Source organism: Somniosus microcephalus, chromosome 24 (genome assembly GCF_052327205.1).
Source record: "Somniosus microcephalus isolate GS21.2 chromosome 24, FLI_Smic_1.0, whole genome shotgun sequence".
Taxonomy (NCBI): domain Eukaryota; kingdom Metazoa; phylum Chordata; class Chondrichthyes; order Squaliformes; family Somniosidae; genus Somniosus; species Somniosus microcephalus.
The window spans coordinates 62,361,272-62,382,661 of record NC_141010.1 but is presented as its reverse complement, the minus strand read 5'-3'; the positions used below and the strand labels follow the sequence as shown (position 1 = coordinate 62,382,661).

Genomic DNA, 21,390 nt, shown 5'->3' with positions numbered 1-21,390 from the left:
TTGAGTCTAATCTGTGTTCAGGTTCCCGAAGTTGGGGTGTCCCAATGTAACTGAGAACCGTTTAAAAAAGAAAACAAGTCCTGTCTTTTCCCCCTGCTACATATCGGTTCAACACTAGAAAAAGGCCGGTGATGTTTTCTTGTTCAGTAAATCTGAATAACTGGAGTTCTGCATGATTCTTTGTACTGTCCGTTTAAATTTAAAGATCAACCCAACATAGCACACTGCTTGAAATTGAGCGCAGTCCCAAGTAAGGAAGATAATTCTATAATCCTCCTGTGAGCAGGATTCTGACCGTATCTTGGGCTGAAGTCAGAAGGCTAAGGCATATTAAAAAAGGGTAGTAGTCTGAGATCAGTGCTTCAATGCTAGCATGATCTATGAATGGTATCTAACCTTCCCTCGCACCTTTCTTTCGTACTTGTGCTGGTTTTTAACCATGCAGCAAGGGTAGTTGGGAATATTGATCTAATCTGTTCGGATATATGACAATGAACGTTGACACATAGATTGAATATTGGCAAGATAGAAAGCACATCAGCTCGAATGTGTTCACTTATAAGAAGTAACATTGAAGCTGCCGAGAGCTGCAGTTGACTCAAAACTAGTTACTTGAGCAGCACTGCCTTGTTGGATTTGTTGCTATTTGAGTGTAATCATGAAATCCAAGATTATCCTTGTGATCTGCGTCAAACCTTCACAGCAATAAATTCTATTCGGAAATATAATGCATTATTTATGTAGTATGGCGTTGCATTATTCAAATAAAATGTAGCCTGCTAGAATTATTTTGTAGAATTTTTTTAATATATATATAATTAAAATTGGTTTGTCCCTTAAGAAAGATGCTGCACAGAAATACCCATGTTGTTGGAAAATTTGCTGAACAGACAAATCATTTTGATATTTGTATTTCCCTGATTTTAAAACAGGAGCAAAATGTGTAAAGATTTTCAAGAAACTAGGAACTTCTGGGTGTATTCACACTGTGATCATTTCATGCTTTGCTGCATTCACGCTGGGTCTGTTGAACACTTGTAGGGAGTTGGTTTTTCCCTTTGTTTTTGCAGGGGTATAAGGGATGACATTGAAGAGGAAGATGACCATGTGAGTTCTTGTGCTGTCTTTCTTGCATATACTGAAAAGAACCTGTTAAGCAAATAATGCAGATTGTTGTGTATCCACTGTAGCCTTCGGTCTGGATCAATTCTTGGTATACAGCCACGACTCCAAGAAGGTGCCTAATTCCACCTTGTGGCGTCTTGAGGTTTTTCCATAAGTCAGACCTACATTCTGGAAGTGAATTCTGCTTTCTTGCTCCCTCTGGATTATTTTTGCAGGACTACTGCCCTGAGGCAGGAACATCTGGTGTAGGGGGGGCACCAGGGCACCAGAATCCAGTTGCCAAGGGTGCCCTAAATTGACAACCCCAGCAGAGTTTGCCCATGGTTCCGATGGTCATTACAGCGCCCTGCAGCAGCTGTGGCTGTTAATGTACCATCTTCCTCTGCCAGATGTTTTGACTGGGTTTCCACTCATCACTGACGGGACTTTTTTGACTTATGAAAAATGCTCAACATATCAACTTCAGACAATATCAATGACTTGGTGCTAACTCTAGGCTGCAGTGTAAGAATTCTGTGTATTTAAAATGGCTGAAAATGTTCTGTCATGTTACAATCCAGAACCCCAACAGGTTTTCACAAAAATAATGTTCTTGGTTCCTTCGCAACACCTACTGTTTTCAAAGTGTAAAAAAATCAGTGAGCGGAGTTAAACTATATCCCTCATAATCTTCAAGGGTTTTGTTAATTCAAGTTCTTTGCATTTTCCCCCTGTGTGCTACTTCTCAAGTTTACAGAGTAAAGGGCAGAGATCTCTGCATTAATTGCAGTTTCTGATTTGCCTTCTGGTGATCTGTTTAACTGTAGGTGTAACTAGTTCAAGAGGCACTGTTGATTCGTGCTGTATTGATCAGAGACCATATTTTTGTTACTGGCCCAGTGATATTTTTAATCAAAAAGAATTCTCGAAGGACAGCAGTGATAGGAATTCTTCCTGTTTGACTGGAGTCTTGTCAATCATATAGAGCATCTGCTCTCAGCAGAATGAATCAGTACTGTACCCAGCCATATCTGGTCAAACAAGTGCCATGCAGTGACTATGGAAATAAGCAAGAGGTGAACACAGGAGAAAATAAGCAAGGCAAAATTGGGGGAGGATGGGACAAAGAGGAGAGAAGGGCAGATGTAAAAGAGGGGAGAAGTGCAGAAGTGAAGGGGAGAGTGAGGTAGGAGTCGAGGGGTGAGAGGCAGGTGTGATACAGAAATTAAGGAGAACAAAGACTGGATGGAAGGATGAGGTAGAGACAAGGGAGGAGGTGAGTGCTGCAGAGACAGTACTGAAGGAGAGAGAGCGCAAGGGAGACGGGGCTTATGGAGGGGAGAGGGGGAAGGACGAGGCAGGAGGGGTGGGACGGAACGGAGGGAGAGACGAGACGGGGTGGGACTGGAGGGGATGGAGAGACATGACTGGGAGGGAGCGACAAAACAAGGAGCGACTGGAGTGGAGGGAGTGACTGGATGGGATGGGACTGGAGGGAGCGATGGGATGGGACTGGAGAAGAGGCAGCTACAGGGCAGGGAGAGACTGGAGGGGAGGGAACGACGAGACGGGGAGACTGGAGAGGAGGGAGAGAAAAACGGTGTGGGACTGGTGGGGAGGAGAGAGAAATATTCTGAAGGAAAGGGAGGAAATGTGGAATAACAAAACAATGCTAAAAGAAATATTATGAAACAAAAGCAGAAACTGCTGGAAATGCATGGTCGGTCCAGCCAATAGGTTAACGTTTCAGGAGGAGCACTTTTGTCAGAACTCCTAGAGGTTTAAGTTACCACAAAATGTTGCTTTCCATGACTGCGATTCCCAAAACATTACCGTGACACAATTACAGCCCTAATAATTGATATAGATATAAACTAAAATCATTTGGGTTTTATTATAAACCAAGTGAGAAATTTGTCATGTTGCGTTTTTACAGCTCACTGAATAGATCCAAGGCACTTCAAGAGCTCAGTTGATTGCAATGCTGTCAGAGCAGTACTAAGTTCTAGCTTAAGTTTCTAGCAAGGTTTTTTAAAACTCAGCAGTGTTTACAGTAACTGATTTATAGGTGATTCTACATTGGTCTTTTGTTGACGTCTATCAGCATCCCGAAAGTGTGGGTCTGTGCTTCTGTCACTGGGACCGTGTGAATGCAGGGAACCAGCGCACTGATGCTGCTCTCCCATGACCCGAGCGAAACCAGCTCTGCTGTGAAGATCCTTATGTTACACGCTGCTAGATACCTGCAATAATTTACTGATCCCCAAGGAGGGAGGATAAACACAATGATAGCCAGAACAATAACCAGAAACAGTAGCTGGCCAGGAGGGGATTGGAGTAGAGGGTAGATGGAAGCAAGATTCACGAGCAATAAAATGCCAGAAAGGCCTTCTTTAAAAGGAGAATGTGAGAAACAAATTAATAGTGCGGATAAGAACAAACTGCAGGAGAAAGGAATCACTGAAAGAGAGAACAAAATGTACACGAACAACAAAAGGAAGGAAAGTACGCTCGGAGCGTATACACGATACACGAGCGATCACATAAGCAGTGAGAGGAAGATTTTCTGTGTGTGTGTGCTGTGCATTTAGAAAGCACCGGTTAATCATTTTGTTACACACAATTCATGAGGAAATCCTCCTCTCAATAAACAACTAACGGTGTATTGGGATAGCTAACTGGCACTACAGACTGGTTTCAGTACCTGTCCTTTCAGTGCGAGTCCCCTTTCAAATCCTTTTTGCCCTATTTATAGTTTTTTTTTGGGTGTTGGATATTCTCAGTCAAATTGATCCATTTAATGAATATTGCTTGAACGTATTGAATTTTCCGGGGGATTGATGTAGATCTGGGAAGCGTCCAGTGTACTGAGCAGTGCTGCGTTCTCTCTCCAGTTTGACTTGTGGATTCCGTTTATGTGCAGGAAGCCTATTTTCGGTACATGGCTGAAAACCCTAACGCTGGTGTGGTTCAGGAGGAGGAGGATGAAATTGAATATGACAGTGAAGGCAATCCCGTACCTCCACAAAAGAAAGTGATTGATCCGTTGCCTGCTATTGACCACTCCGAGGTAAGCGGGGATTGGAACAAATTCCAAGCTGCACAGTGTCTGGCTGTTGGGTCCTCTTCAATATGAGCCTTTTGGACAGGGGACCTCTTCTGTAAATGCCCTTTGATTGTACTCTGCTGATGGGGCAGTTCGAATCTCGGGTTTCTCCTGGATTGTTTAACTCGTCCCAGTGGATTGTTTACAGCAGGGTACGAGGAAATGCATTTGTGGGTGGGGCAGCTAGTGTCTGCTGGCGGGCTGACCGGGGTGTGCTATTCGTTGTCCATGTATATGTCTGTGGGTTTACCTGCCTACCTTGAGGCTCTTCTATTAAGACCCGGTCTTTCTGACAAAGATGTTGGAGTGAAGAGGAAAATTACTTTTTTTTAAAAAAAGGAGTCTTTTCCACATCAACCCACCTTTCTGGAGCATTGCGAGCCCGGTTAGTATTGAATTATGAGCAGTTTTGTGTTAGTGCATCCGCTGAAAACTGGATTGAGACTGCACCAAACTCACTTAAAGTCTTAAACATATGTTCAAGAGTAGTGTCTTAAATATTGACTGAATTCATCCCCGACTCCAGAGGTAATAGGTCAGTGCTGTAACTGGCTATCCAGTCTTCGATGGATATATATTTGTTTTAAAGCATATTTGGGTTTATAGGGTGTTGCTTCAAACTCAGCTGATGGGGCAGTTTGAATCTCGGGTTTCAAGTGTAATAAAGACAAGTCTTCTGAGAATGCTCAACCCTTCTGACCTTCCGTAAGGCTTCCAGTAATGTGAAGGTTCTGAGCTGTTTCCCAATTTAGTGAATGCATGAAATCATTGGACATTATTATAGAGCTGTATTCCATTAAGGGAAGGGAAGAGTACAATTTTTACAAAAGATAAACATATCACAGGTTTTGGTCATTCGTCACTTTTAATATGCTGTTGAAATGAGCCAGTTGGAGCCAGTAACTTATGAATCCTTTTAGATTGAGTACCAGCCATTTGAGAAGAATTTCTACATTGAACATGAAGAGTTGGCGAAGCTTTCACTCATACCATCAGCCGAACTCCGGCAGACGCTGAACCTGAGAGTAAGTTTGGAATTTCCTCTACTAATACTTTGCATTATTATGTTGACAGGCAGTTGGTGAAATTCAGCAGCGAGAAGTTGGGTTTTTATTGAACATTTCAGCTAGGTCTGTCTAGAGAAGTGATTGTCTAATCTTAAAACTCAAGTGATGCTGATCAAACTGCTGAATGTTTGCACTGACCAGGTTACAATCTCATCTGCGTGGTCCTGTTGTGTAAAGGATATTATCCCTGTAAACCTGCACTGAAATGAAAACTGCCATCAGTGCATTTCAGACCCTGTGTTTCGATCATGAGCTTGCCAGTTGCCCACCAGGAACGATGCTTCTGGCAAAGCCAAACTTGCCAAGCAGGTTAAACCTCCCCACAATCTCAACCTGTAATAAAGAGTAATGCAGGCTGGAGTATTTGAAAGATGTAGTCCATATCCAGCTTCAGATTATATTGTTGTACAACTCCAAATCCAGTCTGATGTAATTTCAGCTCCTGTTTTGCAACACCGTCCACTCTGGGTTTAATTAAACCCAATCTTAGTTTCTTTTTGTGTCAAGCACTCCGAGGTCAGGTACAACGCGGTTAAATTCTTCCTTTGAGCTTCCTGAAGGTCAGCTGCGGTTTCGAATCACAGTAAACCTGCTCAGGTTGATATAAAAAAAACTTTTTATCATTATTAATTGGACACTTTGAACAAATGAACTCTTCCAAAACTAACTTTTTTTTTTGAGCAAGATGAAGTTGATTATGAACTACTACTACTTGTATGAAAAAGCTTATAATGCAATGTCTAGTTTGGCTACCCATTCGATCCTGAGATGCCGAGTGGAGAAATGAGGTGCCTCCCACAACAGATCTTAATGGGCAGGTTGATGTGATGTGTTCCGTGATCTGGGACTCATGGCCACAGGCGCACTTTGGATCGTCCTTCATCTTCCACTTGTGGAGCAGGTGGCTACCTCGTCCATGCCCTGTGCGGAAATTGGATGAGCACTGACCACTATCTTCGAGGGAGGTCGAAGCCAAGGACCTCTGCTGTTGGGTCAGTGACGAGGTGTTGGCTCTTCATGTTGTATGCGTCCCATGCATTATGAGCTGAAAAAGTTGGCTACGTGATGGGAGGCAGTTCTCCAATGCCAGTTACACTCCGGTGTGTTACCCAGATGCCCAGACTTCATGTGTGTCTTGACAGTGAGTTGGTACAGCACCCTCATGGTACTGGACTAGCAATCCAGAGGACATGAGTTCACATCTCACAGTGGCAAGTTGTGAAACTGAATTCAGTAAATCTAGTGCCAGCGAGTGACCATGAAATCTGCTGTATTGTCATTAAAAAGCCAACTGGTCCTTCAGGGAATCTGCCACCCCAGCCCCATCTGACCCATGTGTGACTCCAAGCTTACACTGTGTGATTGTTAATGTGCTCAGGGCAGCTATGGGTGAGCAATAAATGCTGCCTTGTCACCCACGTCCCAAGAACAAATATTTAATAAAAGTTATGAAAGCATCGCAGCTGAGCCCAGTCCTGTCCTCGCCTGTTGTCCGCACACATGCACTTCCAGTAGGAGCCACTGGACTGTGACCAGAGATGAGAACCCTGGCTGATTTCCTTCCCCTCCCTAACCCAAGAAAGCTAAAGGCCAGCTGAAATCTGCTGTCTCCGCACCGACCAGGGATTGAACCTTGGACGCAACTGCTCACTAGATAACTCACTGGCCTTTTTTAAAAAAATTGTTACAATGCCATTCCTTTTTGAATTAAAGTGATGGTTTGTGTCCAGAAAACTGGCCAGCCAAACTGAGTGTGGTGTTCTTCAGCTACTGTGAGGCTCATTGTCTTGTTTTTAGATGCCTTCTATTGGCAGAATTAGTGTCCCAAACTTCGGACAGTCATGCTACCAGTTGTGGCAGTATTCCAGCAAAACGACTGACTTTGTATTGGGTATAAGCAATGGTGTAGGACAGAGAATAAAAAGAGCAAATTGTGGAAATTGTCCAGTGTAGAAAGGGAAGTAGGCGCTCTGTGTGTGGTTTGATGTTTGTTTCAAAGGCACTTTCCAATTTAATGGGAAACTCACAACTAGCTGCTTACCATTTGCAGACCCTGTCAGCACAGTGTTGTACCACTACTTAGTTTATTTTGATGTAAAGTGGTTTTGGCTGTAACCTAATTCAGGTGTAAAGTCCACAGTGTGGAACCCAAGTTTAAATCTTTTGAAACTTAATTTCTATTGTTAGCAGAGAGCTGATGGCTCTGCCTATATAATGCAGGTCTGCCTTTTGTCACTCTATATAGGTACACGTTTGCAACAATACCTTTGAGTTTTCAATTAGTTGCATTGGATTTTTTTTGCTGGAATTGCTGTTTCAGTGTTTTAGGTATACAATTGTCGCAGCTTATCATGTAAGTGTAACATGATCACAAATCTAAATGAGGGAAAAGTCAGCAAGATAAATGTTTTGTTTGTTCTGATATATTCTACATGAATTTGTTTACAATAGAAAGTAATTTGACAGTATTTAACATAATGGGGTGTCTCCCTCCGCAGGTCTCCGGCGCTGACCCTCCCAAACCTTGCAGCAGCTTCGCCCACTTTGGCTTTGACGAGCAGTTGATGCACCAGATCCGAAAGTCGGACTACACGCAGCCAACACCAATACAGTGTCAGGTAAGAGTTTGGGCATTTCACGGACATCATCTTCCTTCCGTGCAGCACTGCTGAAATACCTGAGGTTACAAATACTATAGACGGCTCTCAATTTCCATTTTCATATTGCTAGCTACATTTGTGGTATTAACCAAGTTTAGGAGACCTTAAGGATAGAAATGAAGTGAAGCATCAGGTGGGTTGATGAGATACAAATTTGTATTGTGTGACAGTTGGAGCAACTGTGGGGAAAAGCATGAACTCTGGATGCAGGAGCTGAAGATTCCACCATGCTGGATTTACTATTTGGTCTCGGTGTGGCGAGGAGATTTTCCTGAGAACCAAAAACACTGACGATGCTTTTAGTTATTTTCCTTATTGATATCTCGTTTGCACTTTAAAGGATTAATAAATCACCATTACATGTTAATAGTATAGTGATACCAAATTACCTCTGTCTACCTGTCTGTATCCTTGTAGAATCATAGAATGGTTACAGCACAGGAGGAGGCCATTCGGCCCATCGAGCCCGTGCCAACTCTCTGTAAGACCACTTCAGCGAGTCCCACTCCCCCGCCCTTTCCCCGTAGCCCTGCAAATTTCTTTCCTTCAGGTATTTATCCAACTCCCTTTTGAAAGCCATGATTGAATCGAATCTGCCTGATAATGTCCGGTAACTTGCAAAATCATCAAAGATTTGACTTGAAGTCCTGCCACAGTGTAGATAGTGAAAAAGTACCGGTTACAGTCGATGTCTGTGCTGCTTGCCCTTGAGGTATGAAGATAAATCGTGTCATTTTGTTTATGATTTACTTATTCCATCGGGCTGTTTAATAGAAAAACTTTGCTAAACTCGAAGCCCAAGTCAAGTTGGTTGATTGAATCCCACCCTACAACTTGTGTCAGCCAGGCCTGCCCTCCAGGATGGTATTACATCTTCGCAGCCTCATTCAGATTGACCTCGTTGAGGACTGTGGGCTCTTTACCAATTGATGACAGTCAGCATCTAGCCCCACTCTCCTGTTTGGACTCTCTTACCCCTCATTGAGGTTGCCCGATGCCATCTGTTCATGAGCTCCACTTCAATTTACGAATCAGCTCTAATTAAATTATAACTGGTATTACGCAGGACCAGTGATGCTTCACTCAAAAGGCATTAAGAACTCTGGACCATGCATGGTGTCAATTAGCCGTGTATAATCTGGGCGATTTATCAGTGCCAGGCAGTGGCAAGGGTACCTGAAGCTGCTGCTTCCTAGAGTTGGGGTGCCAAGCACCCAGAGTAACAGGGATACTTGCGCAGGCAATCTGTTTGACAGCCCCACTTCCTGAGGATCTTTAGGCCCTCCTGTCCTTTACTGCTCCTGCTTCTGTTGGAATGTATAAAGAATGAAAAGGACTTGTATAGCATTTATACAGCACCTTTCACACGGCAAGGACCCACAAACAGCAGTGAAATAAATGAGCAGATAATCTGTTTTGGGTGTTGCTTAAGGGCCAGAGCAGCAGGAGAACTCCTCTGCACATCGAAATAGTGGCATGGGATCTTTTACATCCACTTGAGGGCCGATGGGGTCTCGGTTTATCATCTCGTTTGAGCGACGGCACCTCCGACAGTGCAGCACTCCCTCAGCACAACTCTGAAGTGTCAGCCTCGATTATGTGTTCAAGTCTCTGGAGTGGGACTTGAACCCACAACCTTCTGACTCCGAGGCGCGAGTGCTACCACTGAGTTAGTATGTTAGACTCTCCTCCATCCCATGTGATCCAGTGGACGTCCTGGCTGGAGGATTTTCTTTGGCCAATGATTTAGTCAGCTGTTGAGAGGCATGGTCTGCTTCCTCCCAGCTATCGGAGAGTGCAAAGGTGCCGTTTGAGAAGCCGCTGCCGGGTTGTCCTTTTATCGTGAGGAGTTTGCATGGAATCGGGCTTGGACAGGGAGGATGTCCCCAGTCTCCTCTTGAGTTAGAAGTTCTATATGACTCATCCTCCCATGCCTTCCACGCGTTTAACTCCACAGTGGCCCACAGCTTAAATAAAGTGGCTGCAGGGGTAGAGCCATTGTTCTGAATCCAAACTCCTTGAACGTATTGTCACCTCACAAATCCGTGCCCATCTTTGCCTCAATTCCATGTTTGAATCCCTCCAATTGAGTTTCCACCATATTGCCACAATACTAAAATGGCCCTTATCAAAGTCACATAACATTCTGTGACTGACCGTGGTAAACTATCCCTCCTCATCCTTCTCGATCTTTCTGCAGCCTTCGACACAGTTGACCAACAATCCTCCTTCAAAGCTTCTCCTCCATTATCCAGCTGGGTGGAACAGCCCTTACCTGGTTCTATTCTTATCTATCGAATCATAGCCAGAGAATCACCTGCAATACTCCCGCACCATTACTGCTGGTGTCCCTTAAGGATCTATCCTTGCCTCCTTCTATTTCTTATTTACGTGCTCCCCCCTCAGCGACATCATCCGAAAGTACATCATCAGGTTCCACATGTACGCTGACAACACTTAGCTCTGTCTCACCAACACCTCCCTTGACCCATCCACTGCCTCTGCTTTGTCTCACTGCTTGTCTGACATACAGTAGTGGATGAGCAAAAATTTTCTCCAACTAAATATTGGGAAGACTGAAGCCATTGTCTTTGGTTCCCACCGCCAACTCCGTTCCCTGACCACCGTTTCCATCCTGGCAACTGTCTGAAGCTGAGCCAAATTGTTCGCAACCTTGGTGTTGTATTTGACCACATATCCGCTCCATCACCAAGACTGCCTACTTCCCCCTCTGTAATATAGCCCGACTCAACTCATCTGATACCCTCATATGTCTTTGTTACCTCCAGACTTGACTATTTCAATGCTCCCCCGGCCTGCCTCCCTCCCTCCCTCCCCCCTCCTCCCCAGCCTCCCTCCCTCCCACCCCCCCCTCCCCCTCCCCCTCCCTCCCTCCCTCCCTCCCCCCCCCCCTCCCCCCCCCTCCCCCGGCCTCCCTCCCCCCCAGCCTCCCTCCCTCCCTCCCTCCCCCGGCCTCCCTCCCTCCCTCCCTCCCACCCCCGGCCTCCCTCCCACCCCCGGCCTCCCTCCCTCCCTCCCACCCCCCGGCCTCCCTCCCTCCCTCCCTCCCACCCCCGGCCTCCCTCCCCCCCCCCCCCCCCGGCCTTCCTCCCTCCCTCCCTCCCCCGGTCTCCCTCCCCCCACCCCCGGCCTCCCTCCCTCCCTCCCCCCCCCGGCCTTCCTCCCTCCCCCCGCCTCCCTCCCCCCCACCCCCGCCCTCCCTCCCTCCCTCCCCCGGCCTTCCTCCCTCCCCCCGCCTCCCTCCCTCCCACCCCTGGCCTCCCTCCCACCTTGCACCCTTTGTAAAGTTGGGCTCATCCAAAACTCTGCCTGTATCCTAACTCGCACCAAGTCCCGTTCACCCACTATGTCCAATATTACAGCACGTAGTAACAGTAGTCAAGAAATGGTAGGTTCAAGCCTCGCTCTGGGATTTGAGCTCATAGTCTAGGATGAAGTTTCAGGACAGCACATGGGGAGTGCTGTCGGAGATGCCGATCTTTGGATGAGACATTAAACCGAGGCGTTATCTACCTATTCAGCTAAAAGTAAAAGATCCCATGGCACTATTCAAATATGAGCAGGGCTTTCTCAGTGTCCTGGCCAATATTAATCCCTCAAGCAACGCTATCAAAAACACATTAACTGCTCAATCGCTGCATTGTCGTTTGTGGGACCTTGCTTTGTGCAGATTGCTGAGATTGCCTACAGAACAGCATATCCTAAGAATATATACATTGCCATATAAATGCAAATCTGCCTGCCTGTCTTTCTCCTAAGAGTATGGCCTTTTAACCCAGTACAGGTAGACTATCCTTTATCCGAAAACCTCGGGACCAGCCGTGTTTCGGTTTTCGGAAAATTTCGGACTTCGGAAGGTATTTTATAAGACTGGGAAATTTGTCGGGGGTGGGTCGGCGGGAGTCGGGGTCGGCGGGGGTCCGCGGGGGGGTCGGCGGGAGTCGGGGTCGGCGGTGGGGGTCGGCGGGAGTCGGGGTCCGCGGGGGGGGTCGGCGGGAGTCGGGGTCGGCGGTGGGGGTCGGCGGGAGTCGGGGTCGGCGGCGGGGGGGTCGGCGGGAGTCTGGGTCGGCGGGGGGTCGGGGTCGGCGGGGGTCCGCGGGGGGTCGTCGGTCGGGGTCGGCGGGGGGGTCCGCGGGGGGTCGTCGGCGGGGGTCGGGGTCGTGCGCATGACTTACGCTGACCCTCTGCTCAGCGTAAGTCGTGCGCCACTCTGGTCATGTCGTGCGCATGACTTACGCTGAACGAAAAAACCTTCGGTTTTTAGAGGGTTTCAGTTTTCGGAAGTTCGGATGAAAGGTAGTCTACCTGTACCTATTGATTGTGCTGACAGTGATTTCAGGATCTGCATTCTATCATAACAACTATATTGCATTTCATTTGTGCTACTACTACTGATTAAGTTTAGAGCTAGCTTTTCAGTGTTGTATCGCTTCTTGCTGCCCTCGTGATATAGGATGGGACTGCTGTCCAGATAATAGGTTTTGCTTGGGCGGCAGCCAGTGTTGGTAGAGCGTCCATAGATACGGGGCAGCCTCGGATCAGAGGGGCCTGCAGTCTGTAGAATTCATCAAATTAGAACTCAACATTGAGATTCAACTCCAAAGTGCTGGGATACAGGGTATTGCAGTGGGTTTGACACTGATCTGGCCTCTGGTACCTGGGTTCTACTCCAGCCTAGCCGAATGAGATGAAATTCTTCTCTCTTCCGACTGTAAAAGTGAGTTTGTTCTGCATGCGGATTCCCAGGCCGCTTCTGATTTTTGCGGCCTGGAAGAGTCAGTGTTTCACGTATACACAGAGTGTGAGAGATTGCAGCCCCTGTAGAGCTACCTGAAAGGGCTGCTACTCCACTTTTGGCTGCACTTCGGCCCCACACTCCTGACCTTTGGTCACCTGGTGCGGGTAAGTCGGAGGACCCTGTGGTGGGTCTGGGCGCGGGCCTGGCCAAGACGGTGATTTACAGATCCAGGATGGGCGCAGCCTGTGGGGGAGGAGCCCTTGCTGCAGAGGATACGTGCGGTGTCTGCTGGAATGCTTGAGGCCTTTCGCAACCAGTGGGCACCAGAGTGTCCACTGATAAAACCATCGTCATTTAGTTGGGACGGTTACCTTTGCTTTTGTTGAGCTTCATTGAGTTTGATTGGACCATATGTTTCCTCCTTGTATTAGTGGTGCCTTAAAAGTGGCATTTGTCCCAGTGTGACCCTTACTGGTCGGCGCAGCACCAAAGCTGCCTCGAATTAGGCACTAATGGGCACTAAGTGAGCAGTCTCACTGAGGCCACAGGATAGCTGGTGTCAGAAGTGGTGCAGTAAAAACTGCTCTTTGAAGATTGGGCTGCGGCATATTGTTGACAGAGTAGAGGAAACCTTGCTCTGCGTCTCACTGTTTTATCTGGCCAGGCAGTGCTTGATGCTGACACTAGATGCCTGAAATAGAAAGTGTTCCCTTTCCCAGCATTAACATCCTCACCCACATGAATCACAAAATTCACAAAAAAGAAAATATAAAGCCCTGAATTTCTTAGGTTGCTGTAAAGTGTGAGATTGTTATCAAAGAACTAACAGCACGTTTGTTTGAATGCAGGGTGTCGCCATTGCACTGAGTGGCAGAGACATGATTGGAATCGCCAAAACTGGGAGTGGTAAAACCGCAGCCTTTATTTGGCCAATGTTGGTTCACATCATGGATCAGAAGGAGCTGGAGCCTGGGGATGGGCCTATTGGTGTGATCGTCTGCCCAACCAGAGAACTCTGTCAGCAGGTACGGCACTGAGACTTATCCAAGAAAACAGCTGACAGCCAGTGCAACATTGATTAGAAACGGAGCCTTTGGCTTCTCAAAGTTAAATTTAAAAATCTTTTAATTGAAGAAATGTTCCTTAGGCTTTAAAGTCTGCTTTTGAATGTTAAGGCTGGGGTGTTAATAAAAAAAAAAATGTAGGAATCTACATCAGAATACCTGAAATAAGGAAAGGATCACTCTCAGTTAAAAGCAAAAGTTGGAAATCTAAAACAAAAACGCAATGCTGGACACACACAGCAGATCAGTCAGCAGCTGTGGCGAGGGCAGTCGAGTTAACATCCCTTCTGATAAAACGCCCAGCCTGAAACATTAACTTGTCTGTTCTCTCCACAGATGCTGGCTGACTGCTGTGTGTTTCTCATATTTTCTGTTTACTCCGGGTAAATCTGTACACACTTTATCATTTGCTAGCAGATATGCTGTCATCAATTTTGAGAGGGGAAGCATTTATTTTTGACTTAGAATTACATAGAAATTACAACACAAAAACCGGCCATTTGGGCCAACTAGTCCGTGCTGGTGTTTATCCTCCACATGAACAGGAGCCCTAATCCCCCATGTGCCGCCCTGTTCCCATATCCCTTCATCCCTTTTCCTTCCACCGCCATCGAATTACATACTGTAGATATGTTCGTGAACACTTTGTTCTTATAAAACATGCCTATGATTCCACTGGAAATACCCAACAGAGTAAGCTGTTGTTGACACTGCACCCAGTGACCAGAAGAATTCTTACTCCCGAGCCAGTTCAATGGACTTTATCCATTTCCTTTTCAACTTAGGCAAATTTTTGTGCTCATCATAATTTTGGAACTATTTTAAAATGTTGAAATTAATCAGTAGATTAATTTAAATTAACGTGAACACAACGTGCAAAAAATCTACCCTGATTCATCCAGGGCCTGTAAAATGTTTTTTGGGGACAGTTTTTGTAACAAATTTGTTCCTTGGCAGATTGATTTTATGAGCTGATGATTGTTGCATGTGCTCCTTAGCAAGTGGCATTCACGACAATTAAAGAACTAAAAGGAAAGTTGGTGTAGTTGAACTGTTAAATTGATTGTGTCAATCAACATGCAAGATTATGGTTCTAACAAGCGTCGAGGTTCCATGAGAGTCACCGTTAGGTTTTCAGTCTCCTTTTTTCCTCTCCTCCTGAAGGTGATGGCTCATTGGTGGAGTACAGTCCCTGTCAGCACTGCCTAATGGTCATTCTTCACAGCTTGGCCTGGTTGTATTGGCTCCTCAATCATGGGGCCTCACCATTGAGCTTGATCCTGTCTTTGTCTCACATTCACACGTAGAGCAGGGTTCACCGGAGAGTGATTGGGGGTGTAGCTAATATCCCAGTTCTCTAACACGTAGCACTGAGGCCAGATGCTGTAGTCCCCCTTGCCTAACTCCGCATAGAGCTGGTCTCTATCAACACACACCTATGGAGCACATTTACACACCGAGCCACCAGAGCCGCTGTGTCTGGTGTCGTAATCCTTGCTTGCATTGGCAGGGATGATCCCTTGCACTGCTCCCTGTCTTGACTCTGGTAGTAAAGCTATGTAGACGTTGATTTAATTATCCATGTGTGTTAATCCAGCGGCATATTCACTGCCTATTGTACTGAATCTAAATTGGTCCCAACGTGAAACCTTCCACTTTGGTGTGCTTTGCGTTTCATGTCAACAGCAGGTCTGCACTATTTCCATGATAGGATCGCTGCAGGTCTAAATGAGCTTACTTCCTGTAATATACAGATTCATTCCGAGTGTCGGAAATTTGGAAAAGCTTACAACCTGAGGTCCGTGGCTGTGTATGGTGGAGGCAGCATGTGGGAACAGGCAAAGGCTCTACAAGAAGGGGCAGAGATCGTCGTCTGCACACCGGTCAGTATTAAAAAATGGAGAACCTGAAGAAACTTGCTAACAAAATGCTTTCCAGAGTAGCAGATCAAAGTGGTAAATATCAAAACTGCTGCTACTATCAACATTCATGCAGTTGTACAGTGCAGCAATTTGTAAAATGAAATGTCTCTGCTGGCTTTTTTGAACTAGAAAGAACTTGCATTCTACAGCACTTTTCGTGTTCACAAGACATCCCAAAGTGCTTCACAACCTGAGGTAGTTTTGAAGTGCAGCCACGATTGTAATACAGACAATCAGCAGTCCGTTTGTACACAGCAAGGTACCACAAACAGCATTGAGATAAGTGACCAGATGATCTGCTTTGATGATGTTTATTGAGGGATAAATGTTGGCCAGGACCCGGGAGAACTTCCCTGCTCTTCGAAATAGCACCATGGGAATGACTGCACAACCTCCTGAGATAGGCTGACAAATGTTTCATTTAATAAGACAAAATCTAGAATCCAAGGTTGTATTACACCACTTGAAACTAGCCGTTCTGGAGCATTACAAGTACCTAAAGTGGTGACCATGTGAAAATAACAGTATGTTTAGTACCTGCATATTGCAGAGAAAAAGCAGGGCAGCAGCTGCACTCAATGGCGGCGGAGGGGAGGGAGGGCGATTAACATTGAGGGTCAGCGGTTTAGACCTTAGATTTATATTTTAAAATATATTAATTTTCTCTTTAAAGTTAGTCTTTAAAAACTAGATTTTCAATCTACACTTTCCTCAGGATTCACCATCACACATTGATCACTTTCTGTGCTGAATTCAGAGTTCTTTTGACCACTTTCCTTCCCTATCGTGATGTCTGTCAAGTGTTTCTTGCTGGGGTTGTTCAGAATGTATACAAGACAGTTTTTAATCTCCTGTTTAAATGTCAATAGTATACAATTAATTAGAATCATAGAATGGTTACAGCACAGAAGGAGGCCATTTGGCCCGTCGAACCTGTGCCGGCTCTCTACAAGAGCACTTCAGCTAAGTCTCACTCCCCCGCCCTTTTCCCCGTAGCCCTGCAAGTTTTTTCCTAGAGCTACTTATCCAGTTCCCTTTAGAAAGCCACGATTGAATCTGCCTCCACCACCCTTTCAGGCAGTGCATTCCCGATCCTAACCACTCGCTGAGTAAAACAGTTTTTCCTCATGTCGCCTTTGGTTCTTCTGCCAATCACCTTCAATCTGTGCCCTCTGGTTCTCGATCCTCCCGCCAGTGGGAACAGTTTCTCTCTATCTACTCTGTCCAGACCCCTCATGATTTTGAACACAATCAGATCAAATTACAAAATAGCTTTTTAGAGTTTGCTCTATTTTGCTCTTTGAAATCTCAACCATATTAACATTCCAGGGGTAGAAATTGCCACAAAACCTTTACCAGAGGTGGTTCTTGCTTTTGCTGAATATAAAATGTTCTTTGGAACAGTGAAAATAAGTTCTTGGTGTCCAATCTGTTTGGTATAACATTCAGGCTGCCCATTTCTTACCTTATTTCCCTTTCCCCCCCAGGGTCGGTTGATAGACCATGTGAAAAAGAAAGCCACCAATCTTCAGAGAGCGACCTACTTAGTGTTTGATGAAGCTGACAGAATGTTTGACATGGGCTTTGGTAAGAGATCAACATGTTAAAAACACTAAAATTGTTCGTTGTGTTTCGGTTGACTAGGCTAATTTAGCATGTTGACCTGTAGGATATTTACATCTTAATGCTTGCAATATACTTTAATGTTACACCACTACACTTGTTACATATAATTGGACAGCTCTTTCAAAGAGCCGGCATAGGCTCGATGGGCCGAATGGCCTCCTTCTGTGCTGTATCATTCTGTGATTCTATATTAATTCATCTGCTCAAATGGCTTCTGCTCCCACCACCAGTGACAGACATATGCACTCTAGTACTTCACCTATACATGTTTGCTCCAGACAAGTCTTATTTGCTCCAGACAAGTGTTATTTGCAACAATAAGATGAATATTTGTGTTGTTGGGTGCTTTAATTTAAGAGGACATAGTGCATAGATGTTTCGCACACACACTTACTTTATTGTGTGACGGCACTGTGGTGAGTACGGGTCACAATGTAGTATCTTTAATGGTCATTCTTTAACTTTTGCAGAATATCAGGTCCGATCAATAGCAAATCATGTCCGTCCAGACAGACAGAGTAAGTGTTAAAAGTTTTATTGTATTCCTTGTTTCATAACCAGTGTGCGTTCAGTTAAAGTTCAGCATTTATAGCAGTCATTGTACTGAAGCGGGTAATTATATATCCACTGGCATGAAATAGTTTCAGCTCTTTTATGAGAAGGGATGTAAATTTAAAACTAATCTGCAGAAACAATATTTCAGTGAGTGAGTGGTCAATCTATGGAACAGGCTCCCAAGGGAGATGGTGGAAGCAGTTAGTATTGATTCATTCCAATGCAAATTAGATTTTTTTCAGGAAAAAGTAAGATTTTAGGATACAGTATATGAGTAAGACATGACGTGGTAAGTGTTGTGTGCTTGAGAGGAACAGGTGACTTTGGACCGACGATTCCCAAAAAACCCCAGCACTGGGGATTTTCCTCGCCTCCTGTCTAGCTTTGTTGCAGACTAATTGATCGAGATTGATTGCTATGATCAGTCAACAGCTCCATTATCATTGTATCATGCGACTACCAGGATGGCAGAAGGTGAACTAGATGGATCTTGGTCTTTTTCCATCCAGCAATTCCCACATGCAAATGTATTGCAGGGCCTTGAAACTGTTACTTCTCAGGAAAACCGCTGCATTTTGTAATATTTCTTTGGACTATGCCAGCATTTATTGCCCATCCCTGAGAAGGCCTTCTCCCTGAACCGCTGCAGTCCTTATAGTGGTGCTCCCACATTGGTTTGTGAGGAATTCCAGGGACGGCGATAGATGTCCCAAGTCAGAATGGTGTGTGACTTGTATGTGATAGCGTTCCCACGACATTGCTTCTTTTTGGGGAGGGCGCTGCTGTCGAAGTAACCTTGGCGAGTTGCTGCAGTGCAACCTGTACGGTGCACATACTACAGCCACAGTGCGCCGGTGGTGGAGAGAGTGGGCATTCATCCCCACAGCTGGTCCAGTTGCAACCATGACGCAGCATAATGTAAAATGTCACATTGCACTGGACCACACAGCAAAATGTAGTGACTGTAGTGTGGCTAACAACGGAAGGTGGTGAGCTATGTTTTTGGAAAACTCCAGAAAAGGTTTAAGATAAATTAAAAGTATTATTTGCAATGGAGGTTCAGAACTTGTTTCATGGCTATAACAATCTGTCACCTGTGCAAATCACTTCAACCTCACTCTCGTGTTTATGCCATTGTTCAAATCTCGGGTACATTCTACTCTTGTGGTTTCTGTTTTCCATCAGTTGTTCTTGGATGTTCTGTGGTAAGCACAGAGATTTCGGTCCCAGTCTCATTTTGTACAGTGTTGTTTCCGCACAAACTAAAACACATCATTGTCACTCTCAATAAATTCAATAGTTCACACCCTCAACTTGACTGTCATTTTTGGAGCAGACCTGCTGATATAACTTTATCACCAGGCTCAGTTAGTGCATCTATTTGTAGTTGTAGGACAGGAAGGTCTAGTTTGCTGTGAATTAAGAAAGGCAGAGGGGGAAATTGATGTTACCTGACCCAAAAGGGACTCCAGTCCCACACCAACCTGGTTGACTCTTCATTGCCTTCTGAAGTGGCAGTGAAGAGTAAACCAGTTCCTTCAGGATCGCGTACAGCGGTTCAAGAAAGGAGGCCCAACAGCACCTTCTCGGGGCACCAGGGGATGGGCAATAAATGCTGGCCTTGCCAGCAACGCCCACGTCCTGAGAATTTTTTTTTTTTAAATGCTGCACGACTGCAAGGTTGAGACTTGTGCTGTTGGAGATGCTGCATCAGGCAGCTTCAACACCCAGATAGCTGTAAACAGCAGGGTTTACATATATCAGAGGTGGGGAGAGGGTGATGTTTAAGAGCAGAAGGTGTTTTCAGTATCGAAACGTTAGATGTACTAAACTAATGTATAATGTTAAAATTTTACTGTGCGCATGAATCTTAAAAGCCAATGGAGATCTGAATTAGTGAAAAGCTGAATGATCAGTCCATTAGGTCCTGCCATTGCAAAGATAAGTACAGATGAGGGAGGCCGTTTGGTTCACTCTTCCATAGAAACCTACAATTGCCCCATCACACCATTTAACTGCACCTTGAATGACTCCAGAGTATTTACCTTCAGTACCCTACCCAGACATCATACCAGGTGCTGGTCACTCTCTGCACATCCTGAACTTACCTTTCACCAGTTTGTGGCTGGGAGTTTGCCACTGTGGTTATATACTTTTTAAAAGGCCCTTAGAATTACTCTTTCCTATTCAGCTTATCATCTTATTTACCTCGAAGGTCATCTCCTTTCAAAGCTGGTGAGTCTGTTTTTCTGACCTTTCCTCATAACTCAACACTCTTATACTGGAGACTAAAAAGAATGTAGGAGACGGTTCAGATTTCACATCCAGGCTGTGCGGTTTGATTGCCGCATTGCCGCTATTCTCTTAAATATGGATTCTTTGATTGTGTTACAGCTCTGCTATTCAGTGCTACTTTCCGGAAGAAGATTGAGAGGCTGGCTCGAGATATCCTCACTGATCCTATCCGAGTTGTACAAGGAGACATAGGAGAGGTAATGGGACACCTTATTGTCGAATTGGTCTTTATTTTATTTTATGTATTAATATTAAACGTAGTAAAGTATGAGCCATTCCCAGCTGTAACAAGAATGCAAAGAATGGGAGGCGACTAGTGCATGAGGTTACATGTTGGAATCTTCTGCTAGCTGAGTTCCCAGGCTCCACTGTGCTGCCATGAGGAAGACATTGGGCAGAGGATAACTGCTTCTCCACGGAAATCAAAGGAAGATCAGAGAGCATCATTCCTGTGGCTGTGCTTCAAAGCAGCATTGACAGTCATAGCCCTTCACTAACCTCCTCAACAACTTTAATGTTTAACGTCAAGTGTTCCAAAGGAAATTATGTAAACTTATTTTTTGCTGGGGATTTTTATTAGTGTGTTTTTGCACTCCTATTTAATGCAAAGTACTACCTCAGTGCCAAAAGTTTTAATCCTCACTCTAACTACAGATACTGTGCTGTTAATTTTTTTAAATTTAACCAGTTATAATCCTCACTTTGCAGACTTGCTGCAGATGCCCAGTTCTCCAGTGACGTGGATGATGTGACTCTGGAATGTGGATGTTTTTGCAGAGTAGCCCAACCCCAACAGCCAAACCTTCATTTCAGGGACATGCTGCCAGAGTGCGCATACCTTCTGCCAAGCTTATTGCAAAGTGCTACATCCAATGGCATTCTAATGATATTTATGTGGGGCGTTTTGCAGTAAGATGGGCTTGAATTGGAGCAGAACTCTACCGTGTATGAGCAGTGCACTTAGTACGAGTGTCACCTTCAATTGGATACAGAAATGAATCTGAACAGGCGGTGGGAAATTTGGTAAAACTCCACAACAGTCTCGAAATTCAGGGATGACTGTGACCTTTCGGATAATGTCCCTACCAGTTTCCAACTCTTGTAGTCTTTCCTGCCCTTCCCCCAAGCTAGTGTTTTTCCAAATGTTTCCATCATCTTTCTAAGCTCAGTTTAGTGATACCTGAGATTCCAACTCTGGAAGTGCCAGCATTCTAACATTAGTGTTATTGTGT

The 21,390-nt window shown here is 45.1% G+C and overlaps 1 protein-coding gene across 1 annotated transcript in view; it reads left to right on the top strand.

The window, feature by feature from the left end:
- Positions 1-21,390, top strand: part of ddx42 (DEAD (Asp-Glu-Ala-Asp) box helicase 42) — an 83,363-nt gene that overhangs the window by 41,785 nt on the left and 20,188 nt on the right. The window contains exons 5-13 of the mRNA XM_085966660.1: positions 1,071-1,107; positions 4,028-4,174; positions 5,131-5,235; positions 7,776-7,895; positions 13,545-13,721; positions 15,515-15,643; positions 17,170-17,269; positions 17,779-17,826; positions 20,258-20,355. Coding sequence (XP_085822786.1) covers positions 1,071-1,107; positions 4,028-4,174; positions 5,131-5,235; positions 7,776-7,895; positions 13,545-13,721; positions 15,515-15,643; positions 17,170-17,269; positions 17,779-17,826; positions 20,258-20,355 — 961 coding nt within the window. The remainder of the gene's footprint in view (positions 1-1,070; positions 1,108-4,027; positions 4,175-5,130; positions 5,236-7,775; positions 7,896-13,544; positions 13,722-15,514; positions 15,644-17,169; positions 17,270-17,778; positions 17,827-20,257; positions 20,356-21,390) is intronic.